Source organism: Bombus vosnesenskii, unplaced genomic scaffold, assembly GCF_011952255.1.
Source record: "Bombus vosnesenskii isolate JDL3184/JDL3185 unplaced genomic scaffold, Bvos_JDL3184-5_v1.1 scf7180000013403, whole genome shotgun sequence".
NCBI classification, from domain to species: domain Eukaryota; kingdom Metazoa; phylum Arthropoda; class Insecta; order Hymenoptera; family Apidae; genus Bombus; species Bombus vosnesenskii.
This window is the reverse complement of record NW_022883026.1, coordinates 232201-250491: the sequence shown is the minus strand read 5'-3', so window position 1 is coordinate 250491 and position 18291 is coordinate 232201. Positions and strand designations below refer to the sequence as shown.

Sequence of the window (18291 nt, the reverse complement as noted above, 5' to 3'; positions counted from 1 at the left end):
TTTCCAATCGATCCGCAAGATCGATTTTGTCTCTCATCTCGTATCGAAACTTTTCTATCGAGCTCTCGTCTCACGTCCGTTTCTTCGCTTTCGTAAGTGCGCGTCTCTATTTTGTGTGTGCTTTCTTCTTACTGTAATAGTTTGTATATGCTCGTTTCTGCTTCTCCCGTAATCCGTAATTCGTAATACGTAATTTGTAATTTGTGATTTGTAATTCGTAATTTATAATCTGTAATTCGTAATTTGTAATTTATATTTCGTAATCGGTAGCGGCTACGATCAAGTAGATCTGTTGACTACTGGGTATTTGTTTAGTCACCCCTGGAATCTTCGTGTTGGGTACTGTCGCGGAAGTGAGAGTCGGCTTGAAGTGCGATCGTTTTTCTCCGATTTGAGAAAGAAACGCGATCATTTCTTGAATAGGTTATGTCGCGCGTGCCAATCTCCGCTTCTCGCTACGGCTCGCACACATGAATCGTGGCTTGTGTATACCTACATTTCTGTCGCTCTGTGTTTTTTAGCACGATCCCTGTCAGCCTGAAGGTCGAGGTGATATTCCAAGCTTGGACATTTTTCGTCTTTGTGATTTTATTCCGACCCTGACTGGCTGAATACATTCTAGTGCGTACTTACTCAAAATGCGTGTACCATGGTGTCCAGCGCGAACTAGCGTATCGATACTGTTTGCACAAATATCCACCGGTTTTCCAAACGGTTAAACGTCCGAGAATCAATACCTTCTTCGTTTCTTCGTTATAAGTATTATTTCAAAACATTTTTTTACATATTGCCGTGTTAATGAGTCTATCGCACATACGGTCGATAATAGAAACAAAAAAATTACTCTACTTCTCTACATTTATCGATTTATTACTAAACATTGCCAATTATTATATTATTTCATACCGTGTGACCGATTACAATAAAATATTGTGCAAAATAGTTAGCCGAACAACAACAGAACAATTTCGCTCCTTTTCAATACCGGTTCGATAATAACTTTATTACTGAATATTGATTATTTATGCGAAAAAAAAGTTAATTCAAAGACACAGGTTTTCTGTTTCAAATCTTTAAATAGCGTTTATTAATTATGAAAAACTCCACTTCATTTTTTTACACTCGCGTATACAAGTCAAACACATTTCGCATCAAACGTAATTTCATATTTTATTTGCATACAAAAGCTTTTTTCACGACGGCGATAAAAATACCAAACATTTAAATTCGATATTTAACATTTTCTCTTTCTTTCTTTCTTTCTTTCTTTCTTTCTTTCTTTCTTTCCTTTTTTATGTTCACCCGGGATATTTGATATCTTAATTTTTTTCATCAATCTATTTACGCTTAATGTTTCTTTTACACCGTCGTCGGCTCGAATACTCGTAATAACTTTTTTAACGTTAATTTTCCATACGCACACGCACGAGTCACGTGTTGAAAGAAATGTTTGGAAGAACGCAATCAACAGTTGTTTCATAAGCTTGGCGATCGTTTTGTAACAGCGTGCGTAAAATCTGATTATACAAATTGTATACTTTCCGTCACGTGTCCTTGTTCGATGCGTCGAGCCACGCTACCGAACGCTCGCTGCTGGAATGTTATTCGGTTCCGTAGCAAGTGGACCGATTATGTTCGATACGATTTGTCGATTTCGACGCTATCTTTTCCCTCGCGATGATGACGAGGATGATACACCGCGTGGCCGAGTGCCCGCGGTAACTCAAGAGAAAATTGCTGCCCGCCGTGAACGATAATCCAAATGCGTATGTAATTCGAGAATGATTTCTATTATAATCTGTTCAGAAACCGTTAAGTGGTCTATCGTTTGGATATTAATCTTTCTTGTTATCGTTACGCGACATGCTACTCGACGGAACAGCTATTTGTCACGCTGTGCATTGCCATTAGGACGAGATTCAAAAGATTTCGCAGATAAGCGTAGCCGTTTAACGTGGATTAAAATTCAAATTAAGGAAATAAGAGGTATCAGATGGTGCGTCGAAGGTGCGTCGAAGGTGCGTCGTCGATGTAGGATAATGTGGAAATAAAATAACGGAGGAAGCCATTGTAAAGCAGAAATGTTTCGGTTTGGAGGCTGCCATGGTTTTCTCGATTTTAAGAAAACCAGGTTAACATAATAATCGCAGAAACTCCAAACCAAACGATGTGAGAACCGAACATTCGCAGAATCCTATAGTAACCACTTTGAAACACGTTCTTTGTTGTTCTCAGGACATTGACTAGAGTTACAAGAGAATTAAGAAAGAAGAGAAAAGTGTTCGCCTAAGAAGAGAATTTTCGGAGGAGGATGCTCGGCAGTTGGGGCTGGGAAGAAGAATTGGAGTTGGGAGAGGGAACAGCAACCCTGTCGCAAGATAGACAAAGACGAGAAAGCCCAGACTCGACGCATCCTGTCCCCGACAGCCGGGTGCTGAGGTATGCACCCAGCCGGTGTCACCACCCTCCCAGCTTCAACTCGCCACATTTCAGCACACAGCCTCCTCTCGACTGTACGGACTGTGAGTATAGATACATACTTACATGTATACGCGTATATACACTGCAAAGTTTCCGATCGCTTTTAATATTCGCCTAATCTAATTATTCTGACCAATTCTTTTTTAGCTTTTACTCCATTGCATACCCATATCTTAGCCTTCAAAGTAGTAACGTTTCGTTATTTCCTTCTTTTCATCCATCTAAATCGATCGCCGGATAACTGTGATGATTTTGCGATGGTCAAATCAAATATATGGATAGTAGAAAGAGTAAAAGATAATTCTTGCAAGATATAGATAGATGGACATGTAACGTTTGAAATTACACGGCGTTATAGAGGATTAATTTATACACTTCGCTTTCCCATTGGATAAATAACTTTCTATGGTATTTACAATTTTCAAGGTTTGATACAATATATCAGCTAACCAGCAAGACTATAGTAGACTAAATATAAATTAACAAGTAGAATCCAACTCGTTTCTATTGCAGCTTTTTTGTATATACGAACCTAAGAGAAATTTCGTGAAGCCTCCATTGGAGATATTAATATTTACCCTTGTGCATGATCCGATGTGCGTAAAAAACTAAGAACACAAGTATATGAGAGATCGTAAATTGAGTCTCAAACGGGAAGTGAAATTTATACGTGCGAGGCATCCTTTTTGAGAATACTGACTTTGCGCTTGTATCCACGCTCTAATTGCATATGCCTTCGTGCATACGAATTAGGATAAGTTGGAAATCATATTATGTAGTAAATGGTGTCTGTCGAAGAAGGTATCATTTCTGACATAAAAACGAACTAAAAATGTATAGCATGAAAGTTAGAGATAAGAAACTCGATCTTCGAAAAAGTAGAATTTGAGTTAATTAGCCATATTCTGATCGGACATTTTCACATTTGCCGATAATAAGATATGCCGAAAATTTACTTATTCATCTACTTTTGTTTAAAAAATAAAACGTGGATATTACGAATCATTCATGTGCTCGTAATATGAACGTCCGTGGGTAAGAATCAATGAGTACCTGTTCTTTCTCCTCCTCCTCCTCTTCTTCTTCTTCTTCTTCTTCTTCTTCTTCTTCATCATCTTCTTTCCTCTTTGCCTTTTTTCCGTTCATTTCGAAGTATAATGACTCATGGATTTGTTTGAATAACGCAAACATGTTCAATCGTTTGGATTATGCATTTCTTCATTTTGCATCTATGTATATAGTTTCTTTTATTAAAATCGGCGAAAGTTAATGATGATTGCAAAAATGTATTACAAATCTATTTCAGCCGTTCGACAAATATAGAGATAACGCAATTATTATTCTGTCGTACGTTGTATATGAACGAATCTATGACTCATAAATTTATACAGCCGTGTATAGTGAAATACAATATATTTGATTGGTGTACGATGAGAAAAAAATATGTGGCAATTTTTGTTCTCTCTTCGTATCAAATACTTCACATATTTACATAGTAGTGTGCAAGTAATTGCTGACTAGTGTAATATTTAAAATACAAATCTGTTATTGCTTAGATGCGCTTTTTCTTGTTAATAAGCATCTCAGGAAGTTATAAAATGGAGATTTAACGCGGTAATAGTTACATATCGATTAACAGTAAGCAACTGCTACTCAAGTATTATGAAATCGAAGGTGGAAATGCTTGCTGCTCGTTAAGATTCAAACGTTCCAAATGTTTCAAATATCGAGCACTAATGTGTGAAAGGTGTGTAGAAGAACGAGAGAGAGAGAGAGAGAGAAATAAAACTTGTATTTTAATACGAGCAAGTTTAGATAATTAAAGTTTAGACAATTAATTCGCTAAACAATAAAATCATCACAATATGAAACTAGATATTGCCTCACTATGGAAAGAAAAAGAAAAAAAAGGATATGTAGAATGTAGATATATGCAGTTAAGGAGAGTATAACAAAGATAATAATTATATATGATATTTTATTAAATGACACCTTTTTAACACTAAAAACTGTAAATCTGACTTAAACATTGAAATGACAGGAAATTTCCTGAAACTTTGCACTTGCTTACTTGTATACGATATTTTCTATGATAGAAATTAACTTTTTCCGATATTTCTCTATATTTTATTCCTTTTTGCCAATTTTGCCGATTATATGTTAGAAAAGGAGGATAGAAAAATAGTTGTTAGACGTTCACGAATGACTATATGAAGTCCTTACGAAAGTCAATTGTGTAACGTCGTATTGTTAATTCGTAGAGCAGCGTGAGGTGGTCAAAATGCTGACTGCTCATTCTGAGATGCACGAAAAACGGGATCCCCTTGGAAGCGGACAATATGGAGCAGGCGGGGGTGGTGGAGGCAGTTTGATCGAAGAAAAATCTACTCCGGAACAGCCACCCCCGCCGCCGGCGCCTCCTCAGCGGGATCCATCGGATCCAACGATCAGTGCTAAGAAACTTCCAAAGAAACGAAAGTTTGATCCATCGGAGCTCGAGGAGATGGATAAAACCAGCAATGTAACGAGAACCATAAATAATATAGTGAACATACGGGCACCGAATATGCCACTCGGTCAATCAGGTTTAGTTCAGCAGGCAACCTTAGCAACTCGGCAATCGCCGCAGCAGCAAGAATCCGATTGCTATCAGGTACAGGTATATAACACGACATTATTAGATAATTAATTCTTACTAAAGTTTGATACTTGCTCAAATAATAATAGTACAAGCTTCAGAAATTAATTAACGCAAGGAATACTTTAATAGGTATCCTCGGCACATTCGGTGGTAGTTTTACCGCCTCAAAGTACAGCAGTGGATTATTCTGTTCGAGAGGAATCTTTACGTTCTCGTCCTCGGCCTGCTACTGTTGCTATTGATCTCAGTGAGTGGCGCGACCACAGAGTGTTAGCTTTAAGGGATTCATATTATTATCCAGGTGTTATTCGTAATGTTGTTCAAGGAGAAATTTACATAGAGTTTGACGGGGAAAGAAAACTAATGCGTTACACTGACATTTTGGGCGCGGGGAGGTACGATGTGATAGGTGATGCGAGCCCTTCGGTTGGCCAAGTGACTTTAGATGCGAAAGTTTGTATTAGGTGTCCAACGTCAAACAATCATATCGATGCTGCTAAAGTGTTTGTAAAAGGGACAGTGTGCAAAATTTTAACCAAACCTAAGCGTTTTGTTGTTAAAATACCAAGGGAAGATGATCAGAGTGATAGTTATGTTGTGAAACGTGCGGATCTACGGTTAGTGCAACCCCCATGGTGGGACGAGCTAGAAGAAGGATTGGAAGACTGTGATTCTTCGAGGGTCGAAGGAATTGGTATGGAATACTTCTGCGCAATACATGCATCTGTAAATGAATATCTTTTAACCGAGAAATTTTACTTTCATTTATTTAAATGCTTTGCGTCCTTTATTTGCGCAGAACATGGCTATCGAAATTCTTCAGAACCTTCAACAGCAGTGCCAATTTTGCAACTTCATCACACTTCTCATCATACATCTCATATATCAACTCATAGCGACACAGGTGGTTATTACAGAACTACTGGTACTAGCCCTCTCATGACTCTAGCCACCTCTGCACATCCTGCCACTACAGCATTAAGTAATGGAAGTCGACCGTATGATGATTTAGAAAGCGAAGATGACTTGGATAGGGAAGATATTACATTCCCTTCGGATGCAGGTTAGATAAAATTCTATCTCTTGTATGATTTAGATATAGCACATTTCGTTAATGAAGATACACAACCACTAAATAGATGAGCATTTAAATTTCAAAAATTACATATTATAGTTATGGCTGTAATAAATGTTGACATAATTTCATTTCACGATAATATTGTATTCGATATATTTTCTCATTTTTATCATAATCGTGAATTATCGAGTATAAAACTAGGAAAACGCAATAGTAACATAATAATTCAATTGACAGATGCAAAATTGTCAGGCAGCAGTAAAAGAAGCAGCATGCAAAGTCGAGGAAGTACCAGTAGTTTAGTCGAGCAACGCAGCATAACTCCTCGTTCTCAAGCAGCCACGCCCAGGTAATAACGATAATTAAATGATTTTCCTTATTTGCGAATAAAGTATATAGGGAACAAGCATAACAATCTATCGTTGAATTGTTAAATTGTTCGATAGATCTCAGGCGGCAACGCCACATAGATATAAAAAAGGTGATGTAGTGGCTACACCAAGTGGAGTTAGAAAAAAGTTCAACGGTAAACAATGGCGCAGACTCTGTAGTAAAGAGGGATGTTCTAAAGAAAGTCAACGAAGGGGATACTGTTCTCGTCATCTTAGTTTGAAAGGTTCTTGTCTTAGAGGTCCAACCAATACCTTTCCTGGGTAAGAAGACATGCAATGATCCGCAACTAAATATCATCGCATTTAATAATATCACATATTAATTAAGAATACTTCTAGTGGTAAGATGGATGGTGAGGAAACATCTAGAGATTCTGACACTTCTCCAAATTATGGAGATAGAAGAATTGCTGGTCGATTTGATCAAGACGAAACTGAAGCTGCTAATATGCTAGGTAACTTTCTCAAATTTTTATATTTTACAAGATATTTGAATTGTTAACTTATCGATCTAATTCGCGTAATATTTTATCATTATAGTTTCCTTGGGAAGCTCTAGATCAGCAACACCAGCCTTTTCCTCGCCAACTGGACAGTCTTCTATATCTCCTTGTATCAATCAGTCTCCAGTACCACCTTTGGGACTGAATCAAAACAATGTGTTTATGCCTATTTCAAGCCCTGCTCATCATGCAACTCCATTAATTTCGCCTGGTGCAAAATGGAAACATTCACCTACTCAATCTACTTTCCTTACTCAGTATCAGCAGCAGGTGATAAAACCTGAACCCAATCGGGTGGTTAGATCAAATCGACCAGCTCCGACTGCCCCAGTCCCTGCTAGTATAGGAACAAGCGTGATAAGAATCTCTCCTGTGAGTCGTGGAATACCTGGATCTAATTTAACTTTGTCATGGTCGGAACAAAGCCCACCGCCGCGGCATCCATCAGTTGTGACGACTATAGCTCAACAACAACAAGGCATAATTCTTCAGCATGCACTCACAACAAACAATGGCTTTTCCAGTCACTCTGAAATATCTGAACAAAACCCGCAAATATTGAAACCATCTCATTCACCTCATATGCCATTGTCTGCACCAACACCACAAAACTTAACTCTTTTGCATAAGCCTTTAGAACAACCAGTTGATTATGCTCAACCACAAACGCAAAATCAACCAATATATGTAATGCAACATCAACACGAAAAAAAGTATCTTGTGATCAAAAATAGTATGGATGTGTCTGCAGCAGGCCATATAAACAATCAAGATGATAAATATAGACCAGCATTAATGAATCACTTAGGTCAGCTTCCAGCAACGTTACATCAAACGCAATGCCAACCTCCACAGTCACCTGCTGTTTCGTCCGTCCATGTTGATAAATTATCCGTTTTGCAAGTAAGTAGCTCTAGTATTGCTTTAGTAATTTTACTAGTAATTCTTTTTTTTTATCACGAATTCTAAATAACGATCATTAGGCGAGTAAAGTAGCTACACATGCATCCTCTCATATGGATATGCAGAGAGCGCAACCACCACCTACGAGCGTTGTGATGACAACCACTACTGAAGCTTCAAACCCGCCTACCCCAACAAGTGTCTTCCAGCATGTAATTGTACAACCCGCGCACTTGGTACAAATTTCTAAAACACAATCGTCTAGGGAAGAAAATTCTAAAAATAATGGAGTTCTGTGTAAGTATATCAACATTAGAAAATCTATTATCATCTTATTAAACGTTTATGTTTAGCTTTCAATATGACGTATAGTTTGCGTGAAATCTTTCCCAGTAACAACTGCGTTAAAAAATTATTTTTCATTTGTATATTTTGGTCGAGCATAATTTCATTATGTAACTTGCTAAAAAAAGCCTGATATCAATTATCAATAGAAAAAATTGACACCTTATATATATGAATTAATCTTATGAGATGCTGAAACTCAAATTTACGTTCACATTATTTTATTTTATCATTTTGCATCAATATCATAACAGTGAATTTGACTAAACGGTAAGACTTTCACAGATGGCAACCATGATGTACCTCCTGCATACCAGCCCCATCCCCCATCATTACTGAACAATGCAGTGCGCAACTGGAAAAAAGGTTTGAATTTTAATTGCCAAACAAAACGTGTGACTATCCTTACATTTGTTGTAAAGTACATACGTTATCAATGGTGCATAAGATTACACGTGCCCTCTAACATTCATTAAATAGTAAAAAATGTAAGCTTTTCTTAGTAAATCTTAGTAAATCTTATACTATAAGGATATTGTTATATAGTTATAAAGTTACTGGAAGCAAATATTGATATTTGTTATTTTAGTTTGTGTACTAACAATTAAAATTATAGCATAATAAAATATATAAAATACTATATTTCTAGCATAAAAACGTATAGATATAATAATAATAATTTTATATATATACTTATTTATGTTTAACGAAATATACTAGAATTTAATCATGATATTATAAAGAGAGTAAATTCATGTATAACATATATTTTGATACTTTTATAGTTTCTGCAACTTATTTTAACACGTTGACTGCCACGACACCCGTATTCGGGTGTCAGCAAAGTTTCTGATCAGGCCGCGTAACCCATATTCGAGTGTCGCTTATTTGACTACTTGCGAAGGATCGTCGTAGGTATTTGAAAAGATATTCCATAATAACAAAACTGTTGAATTGTTATAAAATAAAAATACGAAAATGGTTTATTAAAAAAATTATTTAGAATGTAAAACTTTAAAGCATTCTATACATAGCTGAGGTTGGTGGGGACATTTTGGACAATAAGTTGTTGTTTTCTTCAAATTCATTGGTGCCTTTGTTCAGTCCATTCGACGTCTTTTATTTGCATAACATAGTTTGCATGCGCGTCTAATGCTTCTTCCGGAATCGTTTTTCCGAACGGCGATATTATGCTGACTCCGTCGAAGACAAGGATTTTTTGTATTTTCAGACGACCCTAATAATTTTGCAACTAATAATTGTCTAAATATTCTAATATTTATATTTTTTCTTGTTGCAATTTTGTAAACCGTCAAAGCGTTTACAATAGAAATTCGCAGGAGGAATTGAATGCCAAGTTTTCTGTACCATTTGATTCCTTTTCTAATTGTGGTGGCATAAGAAACCATTTGATAGGGATAATCTATACCACACTTTCCTTCATTATATTCAACAACAGCTAGTGGTTTTAATGTTGCGAACAAATGAAACGAAAGATCATTCTTGAGACCACCACTTGACCGACTCGCATTACTAAAATATCATAGCATAAATAAATAAAATAAATAGCAGAGAACGCTTGGTACTGCTGTACGCGTGGCCTGACGGAGATTTCTTTGAAAACACGCGTGGCAGTCAACGTGTTAAAGGAATGCTTGTGAAACATACAAAATGTATTGTTGTATATTTTACAGCAAGTACTATCTATTAATCTTTTGCTCATGTTTTAACTATGTATTTTGCCTCATTTTTTAAAATCAGAATACAAAACATTATCATATTTTATGTTCAATGTTACTTTAACATTGTCAAAGCGTGACTAATAACGTTCGCTTATTGGATCTTTATTAATGCAAAAGAAAATTATGTTAATTCCTAAAATGTCAAAAGATTCAGAGTATGATACTGTTTTGCTATTTGATATCTTTTTGTTACATTTGTAATCTATATTATACTTAAGGATAATATTAACTACTTTACTAATTTCATTAATACAATTGTTTTCATGATACTCCAACACATATTTCCATTGCCCTTCTCACATCATTATTAACTTTTTGCGGACGGGGCCGCTCGACGAGCTAGCGTCGCTGTGGACGAGAGGTATTGGCGTGCGCAATTGAGAAAATATACACGTTGAACGTTTGCGTTATTCATTGTTGAGGCTTGTATTATTTTCATCAATATTTAGTTCATCATCATTGTCACTGTTACTAGAAATATCCAAATGTCTGAGACGATTCCTTGTTGGATGGAGTTCGTTCTCACTGTCTAAAGTGCTGTCGTTGTCTTCTATTTTGTCAGGTTCAAAATAATGTTCGTTATCACTACTATCACTATCGAACATGTTCTTTCTGGATCTTTTAGGCATCGTATATAAGGTATTATAAAAAATATATAAAATATATAAAAAGCTTGCTGATTCGTCTGGTAATGTCATTGAAAGATTGAAATTCGTTCTGACTTGACCATCATCTTGCATCGCGAGTTTACGTTAAACGGAAGATAAGATTTTTAAAGATCTATAATTTTCTTTCATCAAAAACATAATACTGTTTAGTTTACTATACCCATGCGTAAATACGCATAAGACTATCGCTCAGAAAAATAGACGTATGCCAGCCACTTCAAAATAACTGTCCGGAATTGTGAACAGATTCGGGCGGCTATTTGCCGACTCTCGTCCGCAAAGAGTTAACCAAAGTGATTGTGACTAACACGAAAATATCATTGCAGCTTTCCCTTGGCAGACAACGGTACTGGATCAGTCAGAAGTAAGTCCTCCACCATCTGCATTAAGTCCACCTTTGAGCGCGCCTCCAATTCCAATTGGCATGAGTACGCCTGGTGAAGATGGATCTGGACCGGGTCCGGATCCTATAACTCCCGCTGAAGAAGAAGATGACGATGTTTTTGAAACAGAACCGACAACTCCCGTAGAAGTTGAGGCTAATGCTAATAAGAGACGCAGTCAGTCTCTTAGTGCATTGCATTCTAAAGAGCCTCAGAGTCCACTTAAAGTAAGTACTATACTTCAGATAAGTAGATGGTGAATATATTATTATTATTTTTATCTCAAAGTAATATCATGTCCTAAATTTATTCCGATATAATGTAATGGTTAGCCAAACACATAAGCATATCTCATTCATAATATAATTTTACAGACTAAAGACAGAATACGCCGACCGATGAACGCATTTATGATTTTTTCTAAACGACATCGTGCAGTGGTGCATCAAAGACATCCAAACCAAGATAATCGTACTGTGTCCAAGATATTAGGAGAGTGGTGGTATGCATTAGGTCCAGAAGAAAAACAAAAATATCATGATCTTGCATCGGAGGTGAAAGAAGCACATTTTAAAGCGCATCCAGATTGGAAATGGTGTAGCAAAGATAGACGGAAATCTTCAACGACAAGTTTCAAAGGTAGCGAATCCCGAGGGAAATTGAACAGTACTGGGGAAGAAACAGACACGGGACCACCGGCAGACGATGTACCATTAACGCCAAGAGCTACAGACGAAATTACTGTTCCCGTTACTACTGTATACAATGAAGCTCCCACGATCGATGTAAATTTTATTTAAATCACTTACAATTTTAACATTTTATTTTTCATTTTATAGAATTAAACAATTTCATTCATATTTAGGTTATCAATCAGTCGCATACTCATAGGATAATGGAAATGCCTCTGCCACTTGAAAATACAGAACCTGATTTAAAACAGGAGGAAGATGGTAATGCATCAGACGAAGATCAAATGGTAATCTGTGAAGATCCACAACCTGAAATAGATTTAAAGTGCAAAGATAAACTAACAGATAGCGATAATGACGTACAAGATGACGATGCTGAAAAAAAATGTTACACGCAATCACGGTTTTCACCTGTAAGCGGTCAGAAGAGGGAAGCAATGAATGTTAAACAAGAAGTAACCTGTAGACCTAAACCGATAAAAGGTTCGCTTTCATATCTAATAAAATAAAAACCATAATGCATTAGTTATGTAGTATAGTATGGTAAAACCAATTTCTCCGTTTGTCTAGCACGAATACCTTCAACAGGTATTGAGACTACAACTAAGTATCATCATACTTCTATGGATAAAGGAGGAAGCGTTTCGGTTCTATCCAGCACATATCCTTATCATAGCCCCGTCAATCCGACTGGAGTATCAGGTTTTCAACCTACTGGTGGGGCTTTTATTACCATGCCAATATCTCCAAAAGTTGTTAAACCAGAACCAGTGAAAAATGAACAACAGTATAGTACCCAATATAGTATGAGCAATTTGGTGGCAAGCATTCATGAGAATGGAAGAAATATGCCTAAATTTACGGCTGCTCCGGTATTACATTCCGTAAGTATTGCAGATAAATTATTGAAAGTTTATGATAGTAACATACATACCTAAAATAGTCCAGACGAAGTGAACCTGTATATGAACGTAACTGAATTTAAAGACATGTAAAATGTTTTGTTTCCTTGAAATCCTCTGTAAAATGCTCCTTTTTGTCCAGGCATGTGTGAATACTTAAAACATTTCATGCTCATCGTTTGAATGAAGGATGAGTGATAACTGAAAAGCTTGTTTTAATGGTTAACACTAATAATTACAAATAATACTTTTAATACAAGCATAATTATGTTTTCTACATTCAAACGATTACTTATTTATTATCTTGAAAATGTTTACTTTATGAACTGTCTGAATACAAGGTATGAATAGTTACTATAATGTTTAAGTATAATTCGAGTGCTATTCGCACGTGCCTACTTACCTTGCTGCCTTATTATTTTTCTTTTTCTTTCTTTCTATTTTCTATTTTTTTTTCTCTCCAATGTTATAACCTGAATTGAGGGAGCAGCGAACTCTTGGATTTCTCAAAGAGTTCTATGTAAACACATGCGAATAAACTCAAAGATTGAACTACAAAAGTTTAACAATACTGACAGATTGGATCGAAACCTATGATGGCTCTGTTTAAACAACAGCAGCCGTTGCAGTCTTTAGGCACTATTCTTCGCCCCCTTACTTCAGCTGTCCCTTATCAACCATCGTTCACTCTAACATTGCTCGATAACGATTTGGTGGCTGTTTCCAAACCGCAGCAGGGATCGCAGTATCTTGGTCCAACATCACCTCATCCCCGGATGTACTGTGGATTCAATATACCAATCTCTGGTAAGTTTCTGTAGAATGTAACCACTTCAAAATTGATCTAATATTCGTATAGTCTATATATATATATAAAAATCATACAGCAAGACTATATTTATAACATTTCCATATCATCTTTTTACCTGTTTTCTTGAAAATATCTTTAATTTGAAATCACGCTGATTCTAAAATTACAAAAAGGATATAAAGTAAATGCATGTTGTTAATTATAGATGCTGGCAATCGCAACATATCCTCACAAGGTTTAGTTTCTGGTAATAAGATGGAAACCCAAAGTGTCATAGTGAGCAAACCATACTCGGTTTCAACAACTTCTACTACGTCGACTTATCGAGGAATTGGTCATTCAATAACACGTCTTGCAGAATCAGAAAAAGGTGAAAATCAAGTAGGGAATAATCATGCTCAGTTTTATGGTATGTTATCATTGATTTCTTTAATAATTTCCGAAAAACTTTTTTTAATATACATAGATTGTTTTCAATATGGGATTTATAATATATAACAATAACAACATGTGTATTTCGAATGGGAACTATTAAAGGTTTCTTCTATCCCTTTTCAGTAACCAATGTAAAGTCTGATCAGGAAAGAAAAGATACCGTGAATATTCTTCTGCCTACTACGAATGACAAACATAAACAGCCATCTACTCCACATACTCCCCATACACCACTCAGTAACCATGGTAGTAGTGAAATTTCCACAAATAAATCATATTCCATGGATGAAACACAGCTTAATGATATAGGCCCAAGTAAGGGTCCTTTTATGCTTGCTCCAACTCCAGCACAGCTTGGCCGAGCACCGTTACAAAGGAGACAATCAATGGGTACAATTTTATCGATCCCATAATATTTCTACCGTAACAATAATCTATTTAAATGATGGTATAAATATCAATTCTTTTTAATAATGAAATCGAATTTGCAAGTTTTAAAAATAGAGTTTTTGTATATTTTCTTTCTGTTCTTTCATAGCAATGCCTCCCACATCAACTGCAGGAGACCATGGGCCTCTGGTGTCTCAACATTGCGACAATCGTCCACAAACGAACACATCTCAAGCGACAGAGCAAATACAGCAACAACAAAATTTTTCAGAATCTCATGCTTCCCCGTCACCATCTACTAAAAAGGGTTCTTTCTTCAAGAAAAATGTTGAAGATGGAATGGACCGGTATGTCAAATTAACAGTTGCTTGAATTTTTTTATAATTATGTCACTTGTTTACATCTATGACAAGTAAATATGAGAAAATACAATTGATTACAGAGTTCTCGAGCAAGTGAATTTCCAAGAAAAATTTTCGTCCTTACCAGAATTTAAACCAGAAGATATACAAAGTCCAAGTGCAATCAGTATCAATACAGCGGGTTCCTGTGGTCATGGTTCAGTAGTAACGTCTGGCTTACATGCTTCAAATTTACAGTCGTCAATGCAAATACAAAGTTATCGAAAAAAATCTGCACAAGCACCTCATAGGCCCACAAGTAATTATTTTATTAATATGATATCATAATGTGACACCACAAAAGAACATTTTTATCTTTCAAATTTTTATTGTTAATTTAATAAAAGTATCTTTTGAAATAGTGAATGAGGACGACATCGAATCAGATACGTCAATATCTGCTACTCCAAAATCAACTTCCAGTGTCAAATTGACAGGAAACACGTTCTTTGGTCCAGATTTCAATGTTGATGCATATAGAACTAACACCGATCTAGTGGGAGATGTTGATGCTAGCTCTCCTAGGACACCAAAAACGCCTGGAGGAGGTGCTGGAAACTCTGTAGGAATTGGCAGGAGCGAAAATGACCGGGGTCATAGGAAAGTACTAGAGCAACGTCGACACCTTGTAATGCAATTATTTCAAGAACATGGTTACTTTCCTTCAACGCAAGCTACTACAACTTTTCAAGCAAAACATTCAGATATATTTCCTAATAAGACAAGTTTGCAATTAAAGATTAGAGAGGTCAGGCAAAAATTAAAAGCTAACTCAACACCTATGAGTGCTAACAGTCTAGTGAGTCCACTACCTGTCTCTGAACCTTCACCTAACATAACTGGTAATTATTTCATATTTTTTTTTATTCTTGAATATAATAATTGTAAGAGATGATGTATGTTATAAAATTTACGACCATTTCCATAGGACCATTGACTGCTCCCCCTACGTCGATGGGAGCTCCACATATACTGCCTGTAAGCAGTAGTGGTAGCTAGCGCCCACGTGCCAACTGTGATACTATGCATCCACTTACTCCACAGCATGAGTACATCATTATTCATTGAAAGAAGGAAAGTTTTTATCGAAAAAATTGTTGATGTACAAGTTTTAGCGAGTTGTAAAGTGCTGCAAGGCTTTAGTGCAATTCGAACTTTGATGTAACCTGGTGCAGGTAACTTAGACAGGCATATCAAGGTGAGTTTGATGTACACATATCAGTAAAATCTTCTTATTGTATATAAAACTGAAGAAATATTGAGTCGACTGTTTCTCAAGATTACTAATGTTGACTTAAATGCGTGTTCGAGTATCTGTGTTCCATTGGAATAATAACATGTAAAATTGTAAAATGTTGGTGTGATAAAGAATCTACTGTATTTTAGCAACGATATAACGTTCATTAGAAAGTTAAAAGCTCAACTTACAGGCTTAATCATATTATCCTGTTTAATAATGAAACGAGGAAGGAATAATAGAATCACATAAAATAACTGTTTCGAAATATGTAATTCGAAAAAAAAGAGCTTTCTTCTATCAGAAGAAAAGACAATACTCTTCTGTATTCTAAATCTAAAGATGAAATGGTAATATAGAAGTGAAGAAATTATTTTACTACATTATAAAATCACAACTCATAGTTGTACAGTACCAAACGTACATAACCGATATTTGTACATCGAAACACCTTGCAAGGATTATGGAAGGCCTAAGCCATTGTTAAACATTGTTAAAAATACTATGAGATCCAAGTAGAAAGAAAGAAGGAGTATGCATGATATAGAAAATGAAGTTTCGCGTGAGTGTAGGATGTGTGTGGGTGTTTTTGTGAGAAAGAGGAAGAGAAAAACGTAATCAGAGAGTATTAGAATTAATGAAGCATTATAAGATGAAATCAGAGTTTATATACTTTAGTTATACTTTATATATGATATAGATGAAAAAGAAAACTATAGAAAAAAGAAAGAACTGCGATAAACATTGCACAAAATTTATGTAATGCAGTCTGCAGATATGTTTATTTTACTTGTAAATACTATGGCATGACTTGGAGTGGAAGATATCTGGAGAGTTTAAAGTATCTATGATGCTGTGTCTGACAATTTTAAGACGGAAGCATTCTTTTGGTGATTCATAGATTATTATAATGGAGATAAAAATCGTGCCATTGTGCGGCGACAAACAAGGGAATGCATGCGTAATAAAAAGTCCCTTAATAATAAAGAATTAATTGTTAGACCCCATTTGATAGGTAATATGTAATATGTTTACAATATTCTCGAAAGTACTTATCTACTGTTTTTAGAACTCTGCTTAAATTCAACGCGTTTGATTTACGTTTTATAAGCATTTTAAAGTCAATCTGCTTTTTTCTTTACTTCTTTTCTCTTTTTTCCTTTTGGCCAATTTAGATGTAAGCGGTTTTATGAAGGCCGTATTTTTTTCTGTTTTTTTTTCTTTTTTTTTTTCTTTTTTTTTGGCCATGACAAGTTATTTGCTTTTATCTTTAGCATGCCCTAATTAAATGCGTATATGATTTAATGGAAAATATAATTGCAAATAGATAAAATTTAATACTAATATCAAGCACCAAGCTAAGAAAAAAGGTGCCGAGGAGGTTTATTGAATATGTTGTTGCAATTCAAATTTTGTTACTACGCTTTTAACAGAAATCGTTGTTCATTATGAAAATTATATATATATACATATTTCGTTTATTTTAGCGCATTTTATCGGTCAAATGTATTTTTACGTTATAGAGAAATGTTCACACCTTTAGAGGAAACGCGTTGAATTTCAACAGAAATTGTTGAATTTGGCTGTAAAATAGATTATGTAATTAGTGATATGTTTATAAAAAAAAAAGCGCACCTTGAAAGGTTTAAAAGTCTCGCGCCACGGCACGCATATTGTAGTTAGGATAGGAACAATGTCTATTCTACATATTTTGTAAATAGGAAAAATATACAATATACTGAATATATATATATTATATAAAAATTAGGATACATCCGAAACGGTAGAGTAGAGCATTGTAATTTGTAGAATAATAATTATAATGAAAACGCAGGCAGGATTAGGATAAAACAAAAAAAGAAAAAATTTATAGATTGTGGGCCTTCAGATATGAACTGTTGCGCACGGAATGGTCCCCCAACCCTTCTCCAAAGTTAACCCTTTCCTAAAGTGTTAGGATATTATTATTTGTGTACACACACGCGCCCGTGCGCGCGCACGAAATTACATTACTCTCTTACCATTTCTTGATTATTGTTTTTTTATAGAGCGTTAAACGCACTGGTGGCAAGCGATTACCGAAGAGAAGAGACACTTGAAATCTGCATTGGTCACTCCTGTGAACAATACTTTGAAAAAGTTTTGATTTCTTTTTAAGATGAAGTTTCTTCTCTCTGTCTGTCTGTCTCTGTCTGTCTGTCTTTCTCTCTCTCTCTCTATCTCTATCTCCTTAAAAGTATATTTATTGTGTAAAAAATGTAATTTAGCGATATTTACACATTTATTA

General features: G+C 35.6%; 1 protein-coding gene across 3 annotated transcripts in view; it reads left to right on the top strand.

Annotated features, from left to right (window-relative positions):
- The window catches only part of LOC117237853 (putative transcription factor capicua), a 56424-nt gene extending 38397 nt beyond the window's left edge, over positions 1–18027 (top strand). Inside the window, exons 2-22 of one of the 3 annotated variants that reach the window (XM_033502234.1) lie at positions 2236–2522; positions 4748–5134; positions 5252–5816; positions 5922–6185; positions 6438–6549; positions 6647–6853; positions 6932–7047; positions 7133–7998; positions 8079–8295; positions 8629–8709; positions 11080–11363; positions 11511–11921; positions 12002–12311; positions 12399–12712; positions 13348–13537; positions 13747–13950; positions 14100–14366; positions 14515–14713; positions 14809–15026; positions 15130–15609; positions 15696–18027. In XM_033502234.1, the coding sequence (XP_033358125.1) occupies positions 2442–2522; positions 4748–5134; positions 5252–5816; positions 5922–6185; positions 6438–6549; positions 6647–6853; positions 6932–7047; positions 7133–7998; positions 8079–8295; positions 8629–8709; positions 11080–11363; positions 11511–11921; positions 12002–12311; positions 12399–12712; positions 13348–13537; positions 13747–13950; positions 14100–14366; positions 14515–14713; positions 14809–15026; positions 15130–15609; positions 15696–15766 (5844 nt within the window). In that variant the 5' untranslated portion in view covers positions 2236–2441 and the 3' untranslated portion in view covers positions 15767–18027. Of the gene's footprint in view, positions 1–2235; positions 2523–4747; positions 5141–5251; positions 5817–5921; positions 6186–6437; positions 6550–6646; positions 6854–6931; positions 7048–7132; positions 7999–8078; positions 8296–8628; positions 8710–11079; positions 11364–11510; positions 11922–12001; positions 12312–12398; positions 12713–13308; positions 13538–13746; positions 13951–14099; positions 14367–14514; positions 14714–14808; positions 15027–15129; positions 15610–15695 lie in introns of all 3 variants that reach the window. The other 2 variants (XM_033502233.1, XM_033502232.1) reach the window with 2 other exon arrangements.
- Positions 18028–18291: the final 264 nt, after the last annotated feature.